General features: G+C 37.8%; 1 protein-coding gene across 5 annotated transcripts in view; it reads right to left on the bottom strand.

Moving 5' to 3' along the window:
• LOC106089930 (mesocentin) overlaps positions 1–13147 on the bottom strand; it is a 52658-nt gene that overhangs the window by 25294 nt on the left and 14217 nt on the right. For all 5 annotated transcript variants that reach the window (XM_013255925.2, XM_013255924.2, XM_059363667.1 and 2 more), the window contains exon 3: positions 2886–2981. In XM_013255925.2, the coding sequence (XP_013111379.2) occupies positions 2886–2981 (96 nt within the window). The remainder of the gene's footprint in view (positions 1–2885; positions 2982–13147) is intronic.

The raw sequence follows: 13147 nt of genomic DNA, 5'->3' as shown, positions 1-13147 counted from the left end.
GAACTAAGCGGATAGAAATTGAACTAAGCGGATAGAAAATTGAACTAAGCGGATAGACCATTTTAAGGGCAGTCACGGTCAACATTTGCATGAAATAATCCTCATCATTTTTTCTGAATTTTATGTGTTTTTTATTGAAAAACTTTCCTATAGCCCTTATAAAATCACCCCTAATAATTCTCTTACTGTTGACATTTTTATTGAAAAAACTCTGCCGTCCAGTCCATCAAAATCGGTTCAGAATTAAATGTAACGCCCAATTTTCACTTATTGGGTTAGGTGTAAGGTATTATATAGTCACCATCGCACGACTTTGGACTTTCCATGTTTCTTTCTAGTATTTAACATAACATGCTACAAATAGAACAGTCTCGTCGATACTTTCAGTTTAGAGTAATACGTTATACAGTGTTAATCAAGATTATCGGCTATTTTTCTACCCTCCACCATAGGGTGGGGGTATACTATTTTCGTCATTCTGTTTGTAACTACCCGAAATATTCGCCTCAGACCCCATAAAGTATATATATTCTTGGTCGTCATGACATTTTATGTCAATCTAGTCATGTCGTCCGTCTGCCTGTCGAAAGGACGCTAACTTTCTAAGCGCTTGAAATTTTGCACAAATACTTCTAATATATGTAGGTTGGTTGGGATTGTAAATGGGCCATATCGGTCCATGTTTTGATATGGCTGCCATGTAAACCGATCTTGGATCTTGACTTCTTGAGCGACTAGAGAGCGCAATTCTTATCCCATATGGCTGAAATTTTGCATTATGTGTTTTGTTATGATTTCCAATAACATTGCTAAGTATGGTTAAAATAAGTCCATAGCTGTAAACCGATCTGAGGTATTAACTTCTTGAGCCTCTAGAGGGCGCAATTCCTATCCGATATGGCTGAAATTTTGCATGACGTATTTCGTTACGACTCCCAACAACTGTGCCACCTATGGTTCAAATCGGTCCATAACCTGACATAGCTGCCATATAAACCGATCTGAGGTCTTGACTTTTTGAGCCTCTAGGGGGTGGAATTTCTATCCGATTTGGCTGAAATTTTGCATAATGTGTTTCGTAACAACTCCCAACAACTGTGCCACGTATGGTTCAAATCGGTCCATAACCTGATATAGCTGTCATATAAACCGATCTGGGGTCTTGACTTCTTGAGCTACTAGAGGGCGCAATTCTTATCCGATTTGATTGAAATTTTGCATGTGGTGTTTTGTTATGATTTTCAACAGTTGTGCCATATATGGTTTTAATTGGTTCATAGCCTGATATAGCTGCCATATAAACCGATTTGGGATCTTGACTCTTCGAGCCTCTATAGGGCGCAATTATTCAAAAGCTTCTCCCATGACCTTCAACATACGTGTCAAATATGGTCCGAACCGGGCTATAGCCTAATACAGCTCCCCTGTAAAACGATCTCCCTATTTTACTGTTGAGCCCCTAAAGGGCGCAATTCTTATTGTTCTTAATATTCTTATTATTATGGTCTACAACATTCATTCCATTGTTGTCCGAATCTGACCATAACTTGATATAGCTCCAATAGCATAGCAATTATTTTCTTTTATCCTTTCCTTTACTTTGTTTGCCTAAAAAAACACCGGGAAAAGAACTCGACCAATGCGATCCATGTTGGAGGGTATTTAAGATTCGGCCCGACCGATCTTAGCACGCGTTTACTTGATTTTCATTATCGCATGAACAGGATGCACTTATAAGATGAGGTCATAAGAACAGCTGAGTACAATTTTTAATTTATGTTTTTTTTGTTGTGCTAATGATGCTACCTCTTCAGTGTACCATGTTGCATGATAATAATATCTATTTAGTACAACTATCCACCGTATCGCCGAGGTTAGCATGTCCGCCTACGAAGCTGAACGCCTGGGCGAGAACATCATAAAAAATTTTCAGCGGTGGTTATCCCCTCCTAATGCTGGCGACATTTGTGAGGTACTATGCCATATAAAAACTTTTCCTCAAGAGATGCCGCCCTGCGGCACGCCGTTCAAACTCGCCTGTAAAAAGGAGGCCCTTATCATTGAGCTTAAACTTGAATCGGACTGCACTAATTGATTTATGAGAAGTTTGCCCCTGTTCCTTAATGGAATGTTCATGGGCAAATTTCCATTTGTACAACTATCCACTGGAACATTTGAGTTCTACTATAGAGAAGTACATTAAAACATGGCGTTTGTTTGATTGGGCTATTACGAATTGAGCTCAGGTATCATCGATTCAATTGATGTTGATATAAAATCAATAGATTTGAGTACATCTCTTCTTCTAACTTAATCTGAGGATTTATTTCCATATTCTATTTATTAATTCTGCCATTGTTACTCAACCAATTCATCCTATCAAATTTTGTAAAACTCAATAGTCACCAATCATTGTTTTTGCGACACTTCTGCTATTCATTTGATTTGTCCCATAATGACATTTGTGTACTTAGACCATATTTAAGTTGACACCTGTCGCAATTAGTAATGGAGGTATTAGCTTACAAAAATATTTGAAATTATTTAACTCAATATTGACACACGTCATATGCTAGCAAAAGTCTTTCAACTTTTTTTTTTTTTTTTTTTGCTACAATGTTAATGCTATTTAGACATGACGACAAATGGATATAGGCATAATGCGAAATATTCCACTATGTATGTGGGTATATATTGAAACTATCTCAAAAGCCAGATAATCTTCAATTTCATTTGGCAGTAAGCCAAAATATAAAATAAAATATTTCAAAAATGTACAAGTATGTGAAAATACTTGCTCGCTCATCCATAGTTAATAGATAACATAAGAGAAGGTACAAACCTAGAAAAAAAATTGGAATCAAGGACATAGAATACTCACTCACCTTTGTCTTCACCTGTTTTCAGTTCGTTAATGGCCTTTTCAATATAAGGACGGCATTCGGATTCAGTAGGTCCAACATCAGAGCTAGCTAACACATCTGTAAGAGAAGAAAATAGGAATATTGAATATAAATAATTTTATTTATCTATTTGCTAGTTTTTTGTCTGTTAGGACGAAAGTTATTAATTTCACAATTCTTGTTTGTTTCTCTTTCGAGACGATCTAAATAATTGGAGATTTTTTATTCAAATGGAAAAGGAAAGCCAGAGTTGGCAACACACACCAACCACTATGGGACGCGTTTTGTCTTTAGTTAGAAGACTTTTCAAACATATTAGGTGTGAAGGCTTCAAGGCCGTGCGTTGGTATGTTGTATTTGAATCGCATTTATTGTGAAAACGCCTCTATGATACAAATACCACATTGACCACGCTCGAAAACCGTTTCTATTAGGTGTACTTTTCCCAATGCATGTGTTTTCGTGTTATGAAAGATTTTTGTTCTGCGACAATTACACTACTTCCATGGTACACATGATTCTGTGCATCTGTTGGAAGTTGTATTGATGGCTTCGAACGCCGTGTGCCCAGGTTCGAATCCCGGCCGGGCTCTGCCGAATTTCTTCATTTTCAACTTTTTTGCCTGTTAAGGCAAAGATCATTAAAAGATCAAAAGCAATTATTATCCGATTTGACTGAAATTTAGCATGGCGTGTTTTCTTATGACTTCTAACAACTTTGCCAAATATGGTTCAAATCGGTTGATAAGCTGATATAGCTTTCATATAAACCGATCTAGGATCTTGACTTCTTGAGACTTTTAGAGGGCGCAATTATTAACCGATTTAGCAGAACGGTTTCTTAACATATGTGTCAAATATGGTCCAAATAGGTTGATAACCTGTTATAGCTGCCATATAAACCGATCTGAAATCTTGATTTCTTGAGCCTCTAGAGGGCGCTATTCTCATCCGGTTTGGCTAAAATTTGTACGTTCTGTTTTGGTATGATTCCCAACAATTGTGCTTAGAACGATTGAAATCGGTCCATAACCTGATATAGCTGTCATATAAACCGATCTGGGGTCTTGACTTCTTGAGCCTCTAGGGGGTGCGATTTGGCTGAAATTTTGTATGCTCTGTTTTGTTATGATTTCCAACAATTGTGCTAAGTATGATTGAAATAGGACCATAACCTGATATAGCTCTCATATAAACCGGTCTGGGGTTTTGAATTCTTGAGCCTCTAGGGGGCGCAATTGTAATCCGATTTGGCTGAAATTTAGCATGATGTATTTCTAACAACTTTGCCTATGACTTCTAACAACTTTGCCAAATATGGTTCAAATCGGTTGATAACCTGATATAGCTGCCATATAAACCGATCTGGGATCTTGACCTCTTGAGGGCGCAATTATTAAACGATTTGGCCCTTGCCCCTTAACAAATGTGTCAAATATGACCTGAATTGGTCTATAGCCTGATACAGCTCCCATATAAACCGATCTATTTTTTTTTTCTTCTTGAGCCCCTAAAAGGCGCAATTTTGAATACGAATTTTACGCAATGACTTCTACTATGGTCTTAAAGATTCAATTAAATTTTGTTCCGAATCGGACCATGACTTGATATAGCTCCAATAGCATAGCAATTATTTTCTTGTATCCTTTGTTTACCTTAAAAGAGATAGCGGCAAAAGAACTCGAAAATTGCGGTCCATGGTGGAGAGTATATAAGATTTGGCCCGGCCGAACTTAGCACTTTGTTTTATTTTTTGCATTTTAATTTTTTATATAATTTTTAATAAAAAACTTCAAATTATTTTCTTGTTTTTTAAGATAATTTTGCTTTTTGTTTTTAGCATTTTTTTCCCGCTCTTTTATTAACAAATTGGCATTACTGGTCGTAGCTTTTTCTAAACATAGAGATCAGCAAAGACACTCACCAAGCACGTCATACGTATTGGCAGTTCTACTTAAAAGCTTATGTCAGAAGCTTATTATTCTATTAGTTAACTGCCATTGACGCCATAGAAACACAATGTGAACACAAATTTCAATAGTATGTATACTGCTCAAATATTCCATCTTATTTTATAAACTTTAGACCAACCATTTTGAAATGAACCAATTTTTTTCAATAAAAAAAGTGATTTTGGATAACATAAAGCGCAAATAGATGGTAAAAAACAAGTAAGAATGTGCTTAAGTTGGGCAAATCCGAACTTTTGATCCCCCACACTGCATTGGGTATGCAGGTTAAGTCGCAGAAAAAAACGTAGTGCAAATTTTTTGGAAGATCGGGTGATAAATGCGCTTGCAAAGGTTGTAAAAGTGAAAATCGGGCAATACATTTGTATGGGAGCTATATTTAAATCTGAACCGATTTCCATCAAATTCACTAGTAATGAAACTCATAACAGAACAGGTGAATTTTGAACAGTTCAGCCATCTCGTTGAGAGATCTGCGTCGGTCGAATGCGGTTTCTGTGTTCAGAAATACGTTCTCCAGGAATTTAATGGCTGCCTGGCTGTCTGAGAAGATATTTATGCCAATCGTCGTAATGATATTATGTCTTAGCCATTCACCACTTCCTTAATTGCATGGATCTCTGCTTGATACACACTGCAGTGGTCGGGTAACCTCTTCGATATGACCAGTTCTAGCTCTTTAGAATACACTCCAGAGCCCACCTGGTCGTTTAGTTTGGAACCATCCGTATAGAAGTCTATGTAACTTCTGTTACGAGGGATATCGTAGTTCCAATCGGTTATATCAGGAATAGTGGTACAGTAATTTTTATCAAAAACGGCTCAGGTAGGGTGTAATCAATACTGCCTGCAATGAAGGATAACACAGTGTCCGTAGCCGCCACATGACCTATAGTCGCTGCAATTTGGGTAGCCACAATGTCCAGAGGCATAAGATGTAACTTTAAATTCAGTGCATCAGATGATGTCGTTCTCAGTGCGACTGTGATGCACAATCAAGCCATCCTTTGGATCCGGTTAAGTATTGAGCAGTAGATGGATTTTTGAAGCGCCGTCCACCAGAACACAACACCATATAGTAATATAGGTCTGACAACTGCTGTATATTCCCAATGCATGACACGCGATCTAAATCCCCAACTTTTGCCAATGGCTCTCTTGCAGATGTATAGGAAAAGAGTGGCCTTTCCTGCCCTTTTCAAAATGGTGCATTTGAAGTTCAGTTTCCTGTCCTGTAAATGGAACATTCGCTTCACCCAAGGATCAGGTAACACTGTAGGCAACTTGTATCTCCTGCTGAAAAGAACTATTTCTGTCTTGCACATATTTATACCCAGATCAGTTTCGGTAGCCCACTTTGCTGTTGCACGTAGAGCTTCTTGAAGTATATCTCTTAGAGTGCTGGGAAACTTTCCCCTAACCGCAATTGCCACGTCATCAGCATACGTGACCACTTTTACGCCTTTTTCTTCCAGAGACAATAATGGCTATATTCCAAAGTACAGGAGAGAGTACACCTCCTTGAGGTGTTCCGCTGCTGACCCATCTTTTTAGATCCACAGATCCCAAGCCTGCCGTAATGCATCTTTTAGTAAGTACAATAAAATATTAGTAAACTTTCTTAGGGTAGAGTTGATGCCTAGAATCTCCAACTCCTTCCTGATTCACGTCGGTTTTACATTATTGAAAGCACCTTCAATGTCAAGAAATGCTACCATTGCATATTCCTTGACAGCGAGAGAACCCTCTATGTAGCCGACTAGGTCGTGAAGGGCTGTTTCAGTGTTTCCCCTTACTATATGCATGCTGCTGCCGGGATCTTTGCCTAAGATATGTTTCTATCAACCTCTCAACCGCTTCAATGAAATTTAGTTTGTATAAATTTTTAGCAGAATCCATGGTGGTGGGTTCCCAGATTCGGCCCGGCCGTACTAAGCTTGGTTTTACTAGTTTAATTTCAATAAAGATCTATATCTACAAAAACTAATTTTGGCCTCCACTTTAGGAAAGGGTTTCCATATTGTAAAATTAAACTTGACCGGTAATCCAGAGTTTGACTCCATCCTGTGTTCCTTAATAGTTCTTTTTTTTATTTTGGAGAATCGTTCATTTTATTATTCAAAGAAATAAATTTCCATATTTAGTTTTATTTTTTTCTTATAAAGGGTAATTTTTTATCAGCTATAGGAAAGATTTTAAAAACAAACAACCATAAAATTCAGAAAAATTTATGAAATCTTTATAATTTAATGTTTGAAGATTATTTCATGCAAATGTTGACCGTGACTGCGCCTTAAATGGTTCATCGCTTAGTTCAATTTCCTCTACAAAAAATAGTCTAAAGGTGTTAAATTGCCAATCTAGGCTGCCAACTGACCGGTCTCGATTGTGAAATAAAATGTTCACCTAACTCGCCTCTCAATAATTCCATTGTTACGCGAACTGTGTAGCATGTGGCACTGTCTAGTTGAAACCACATGTCATGCAAGTCAAAATCTTGCATTTTTGGAAAAAAAAAATTTACATTTTGGTAAAAAAAAAGTTACGTTACGATTTGCATCATCGCACGATCTAGGTGTCCAATTGACTGGTCGCGAACGTGCAATAAAATGTTCACCGAACTCGCCTCTCAATAAGTCCATTGTAACGCGTGCTGTATGGCAAGTGGCACCGTCTTGTTGAAACCACATGTCAAGATCTTTCATTTTGGGCAAAACAAAAGCTGGATATCATCTCACGGTAGCGCTCACCATTCACAGTTACGTTACGATTCGCATCATCATTGAAGAAGTACGGTCCAATGATGCCATCAGCCCATAAATCGCACCAAACTGTGACTTTTTTTGGATGCAGGCTGATCTTCACTCCAAAATCGACAATTCTGCTTATTTACGTACCCATTGATCCACAAATGAGCTTCGTCGATAAACACAATTTTTCGATAAAAAAAGTGGATATTCGGCAAACTTTCCAAGAGCCCATTTATCGAAAATTCTGCGTCGTGGTAGGTCGTTCGTCTTCAATTCTTGCACCAGCTGTATTTTGAAAGGCTTCACACCTGAATCCTTACGCAAAATTTTCCACATTGTTGAATAACAGAGGACCAGTTGCTGCAAACGGCGACGAATCAATTATTGATGGTCATTATTAACACTGGCCGATACAGCTGCGATATTTTAATACCCACCACCGAAGGATGGGGTATATTCATTTTGTCACTCCGCTTGCAACACATCGAAATATCCATTTCCGACCCTCTCAAGTATATAAATTCTTGATCAGCGTGAAAATCTAAGACGATCTAGACATGTCCGTCCGCTACAGTCTTTAAAAATAGAGATATTGAGCTAAAACTTTGCACAGATTTTTTTTTTGTCCATAAACAGGTTAAGTTCGAAGATGGGCTATATCGGACTATATCTTGATATAGCCCCCATATAGACCGATCATCCGATTTAGGGTCTTAGGTCTATAAAAGCCACATTTTTTATCCGATTTTGCTGAAATTTGGGACAGTGAGTTGTGTTAGGACCTTTGACATCTTTTTTTAATTTGGCCCAGATCGGTTCAGATTTGGATATAGCTGCCATATAGACCGATCCTCCGATTTAGGGTCTTAGGCCCATAAAAGCAACATTTATTATCCGATTTTGCTGAAATTTGGGACAATGAGTTGTGTTAGCACCTTTGACATCCTTTTTTAATTTGGCCCTGATCGGTTCAGATTTGGATATAGCTGCCATATAGACCGATCTACCGATTAAGGGTCTTAGGCCCATAAAAGCCACATTTATTATCCGATTTTGCTGAAATTTGGGACAGTGAGTCCCACATTATAGGACCTTCGACATCCTTTTTTAATTTGGCTCATATCGGTCTAATTTTGGATATAGCTGCCATATAGACGGATCCTCCGATTTAGGGTCTTAGGCCCATAAAAGCAACATTTATTATCCGATTTTGCCGAAATTTGTGATGGCGAGTTATGTTAGACCCTTCGATATCCTCCGTCAATTTGGCCCAGATCGGTTCGGATTTGGATATAGCGGCCATATAAACCGATCCTCCGATTTAGGGTCTTAAGCCCATAAAAGCTACATTTATAATCCGATTTAGCTGAAATTTGGGACAGTGAGTTGTGTAAGACCCTTCGACATCTTTCTTCAATTTCGCCCTGATCGGTCCAGATTTGGATATAGCTGCCATATAGACCGATCCTTCGATTTAGGGTCTTAGGCCCATAAAAGCAACATTCATTATCCGATTTTGCTGAAATTTGGGACAATGAGTTGTGTTAGGACCTTTGACATCCTTTTTTAATTTGGCCCTGATCGGATCAGATTTGGATATAGCTGCCATATAGACCGATCTAACGATTAAGGGTCTTAGGCCCATAAAAGCCACATTTATTATCCGATTTTGCTGAAATTTAGGACAATGAGTTGTGTTAAGTCATTCGGCATTCTTCTTCAATTTGTCTCTGATCGGTTCAGATTTGGATATACCTGCCGTACAGACCGATCCTCCGATTTAGGGTTTTGGGCCCATACAAGGCGTATTTATTGTCCGATGTCACCGAAGTATGGGACAGTGAGTTGAGTTAGGCTCTTCGACGTCCTTCTTCAATTTGGCCCATATCGGTCCAGATTTGGATATAGCTGCCATATAGACCGATATCTCGATTTAAAGTCTTGGCCCCATAAAAGGAGCATTTATAATCCGATTTCACTGAAATTTGACACAGTGACTTATGTAAGGCTTTTCGACATCCGTGTCGTATATGGTTGAGATCGGTTTATTGTTAGATATATTGGGTTGCCCAAAAAGTAATTGCGGATTTTTTAAAAGAAAGTAAATGCATTTTTAATAAAACTTAGAATGAACTTTAACCAAATATACTTTTTTACACTTTCTTTCTAAAGCAAGCTAAAAGTAACAGCCGATAACTGACAGAAGAAAGAATGCAATTACAGAGTCACAAGCTGTGAAAAAATTTTTCAACGCCGACTATATGAAAAATCCGCAATTACTTTTTGGGCAACACAATAGCTCCTAAAAAGACCAAAAGTTTGTTATACAATGACTTGTACTTATTAGTATTTGGTCCAAATCGGAATATATTTCGATAACACTGCTATGGGAAATAAGGTATGCAATTGGCACCGGATTTTGATGAAAGGTAGTTTACATATATACCCGAGGTGATAGGTATCCAAAGTGAAAATGTTTGACAGTGAAACAAAACACGAAACGTGCGTGAGAAGTTTAAACCAGTGTTGCCAAAAACATAATAGTCAAAAAGTCACCCTTTATATGAGCAACATTTAAAAATCACTACATATACGAAAAATGATTTTTCCCCTCCATTGGCCACACATTATTTTCTTCTCAGTGTACAGAACTCACTAGCAAGGGCCTTTTCCCTTCTTTCATTCTCTTTTTTAAAAAATTCTGTACTACCCATTTTGTTGCCAAGTGACAAAACGCCACGGGTATTTTTTGGGCTTATGAACTTGACATTAATTTATTTAATTGTTAATTTATAAAAATGTATTTTTAAATCATTGCAGCTATCGCGTGTAGAGCAGAGCAGAAAGACTATGTCTGCATAGGTAGCATTTATATACCTATGTACGTACACACACACACACCTACAAACAAACTTTCAAACTTTGCATTATGTATGCAAATGTGTTGTTTTTGTTTGTACGATTTGTTTATACTAGATAGTCACTTATTTGAAAAGTAAAAAAAAAACAAAAACAAAGAAAATATTCTTTAGTACGTTTTGTTTTTTATATTGGCAACATGCCCATCACTTCCTACACATTTTTTTTCAATGTTTTTTCACATCACTTTGCGTAAGTCTTTCATGGCTTTTTACTTTTCAAAAAATATTTCATATTTTCTCTTTTTATTGTTTTGTTTTTTGCGTTTTTTTTGTCAATAAAAATTTTATAATTTGAGGTCACATCATTAGTAGCCAGGATTTTTTTTCTCTGTAGTTTTGTATTATAATTTTTCGTAAATTGTCTTTTTTTATCAAGAAATTTGCAACAATTATTTGTAGGGAAATGTTAAACCATTGGCGTTGCACATTTACGTGGTAGAAAGGTTGTTTTATATATGGCACTGTTGTTTATTCCTCATAATTGTTTATGCCATTAATTTGTTTATAATTAATTGTGCACTTTTTTTTTTGTTTCATTGAACATTTGGTTTTCGCACATTGGGTACAAGGTATGCTGGCAGAATGTGGTGTTAATATGCATGCCATTGAGTGATGTGAGAATACATAGTTGTTTTGAGCCTTGTTAAGATTAAGGACGACAGATAACATATGTTTGGCAATATTCTACTAGCGAATATGTATACCCTTCACCATAAGAGGGGGGTATACTTATTTGGTCATTTCGTATGTAACACATCGAAATATTGATCTGAGATCCCACAAAGCCATTCATCTTGATATACTAGGCCGATTTAGTCATGTCCGTCCGTCAGTAAAAAGCACGCAAGGTTAGGTAAGGTAAGAGTGGCAGTCCTTTACAGACTCAAATGCAAATTTGCAAATTTTGCCCATGAACATTCCTCTAAGGAACAGGGGCAAACTTCTCACATGTCAATGTGCAGTCCGATTCAAGTTTAAGCTCAGTGAGTCCGAACAGCGTGCCGCAGTGCGACACTTCTTTGGAGAGTTTTACATGGCATAGTACCTCATAAATGTTGCCAGCATTAGAAGGGGAAAACCACGAATGACAATTTTTTCTGATGGTCTCGCCAGGATTCGAACCCAGGCGTTCAGCGTCATAGGCGGACATGCTAACCTCTGCGCTACGGAGGCCTCCTCCTTAGCAGACTCACTTAGACAATTTTATGTTCATTATGATACCACAGTAGCGACAGACCAAGGATTTTGGCCGGCATAGAACCCATGAGCACGCTATCAACTCGGCTAAAGGGGGCCCCACTTTCGATCACGCTAACTTTCAAAAGAATAAAGCTAGGCCCTTAAAACTTCGTACCAATACTTCCTATAAGTGCAGGTCGTTTGGGATGGGTTATATCGGCCCATGTTTTGATATAGCTGCCGTACAATCTTGACTTCTTGAGCCTTTAGAGGGCGCAATTTTTATCCGATTGATCTGAAATTTAAGTATGGTCTTAATCGGTTCATAGCCTGATATAGCTCCCATATTAACGGATCTCCCGATTAAACTTCTTGCGCCTCTAGAGGGAGGGCACAATTATTATGCGATTTGGCTGACATTTCGCATGAAATGTTTTGTTTTGACTTCAAATAACCATGCCAAGTATGGTCGAAATCGGTTCATAATCTGATATAGCTCCCATATATATCGATCTCGGGTGTTGACTTCTTGATCCTCTAGAGGGTGCACTTCATATCTGTTATGGCTGAAATTTGGTACAACGACTTCTTCTATGACGTTTAAAATACAAAGTTATAATGGTCTGAATCGGTCCATAAGCTGATATAGCTCCCATATAAACCGATCTCCCAAATTTAATTCTTGAGCCCCTATAGGGCACAATTCTTATCCGATTTGTCTCCAACCTCCAATCCAATTATGGAACGAATCGATCCATAACCTGACATAACTCCAATTTCATACCAATTTTTGTCCATTATGCTTTTGTTTGCCTATAAAGAGATATCGTGCAAAAAACTCGGCAAATGCGTTCCATGGTGGAGTGTATACAAGATTCGGCCCGGCCGGACGCAGCTCGCTTTTATGCCCTTGTTATGCCCTACACCTACACTGTGGTACAGGGTATTATTAGTTTGTCCCTGTTCCTTAGTTCAAGGGCACAAAATTTGCATTTGTTTGTATCACCCAGAAGGTAGAGAGATAGACCTATTGATAACTATACCGATTGACTCAGAATCACTTTCTGAATCATAGCTAAGTCGATTCAGAAAGTGATTCTGAGTCCGCCTGTCTGTCCGTTTGTCCATATTAATTTGTGTACAAAGTAAAGATCGCAATAATCGTCCGATCTTCTTAAAATTTGGTACAGACATGTTTTTCGGCCTAGAGACGAAGCCAATTGAAAATGCAAAAATCGATTCAGATTTGGATATAGCTCCCATATATATTTTCGTCCGATTTGGACTAATATTGCAATATTAGTCCTAAAATTAGTCACTTGTAAACCGATTCTATTGAAATTCGGCAGGAAGGATTTTCTCTTGATTCTTGGCATTACTGACGAATTTCATAGAAATCGGTTCTGATTTAGATATAGCTCTCA

The sequence above is a fragment of the Stomoxys calcitrans genome, chromosome 2 (assembly GCF_963082655.1).
Source record: "Stomoxys calcitrans chromosome 2, idStoCalc2.1, whole genome shotgun sequence".
Lineage (NCBI taxonomy): Eukaryota > Metazoa > Arthropoda > Insecta > Diptera > Muscidae > Stomoxys > Stomoxys calcitrans.
The sequence above is the reverse complement of the archived record's forward strand: the minus strand, read 5'-3'. Positions and strand labels throughout refer to the sequence as shown.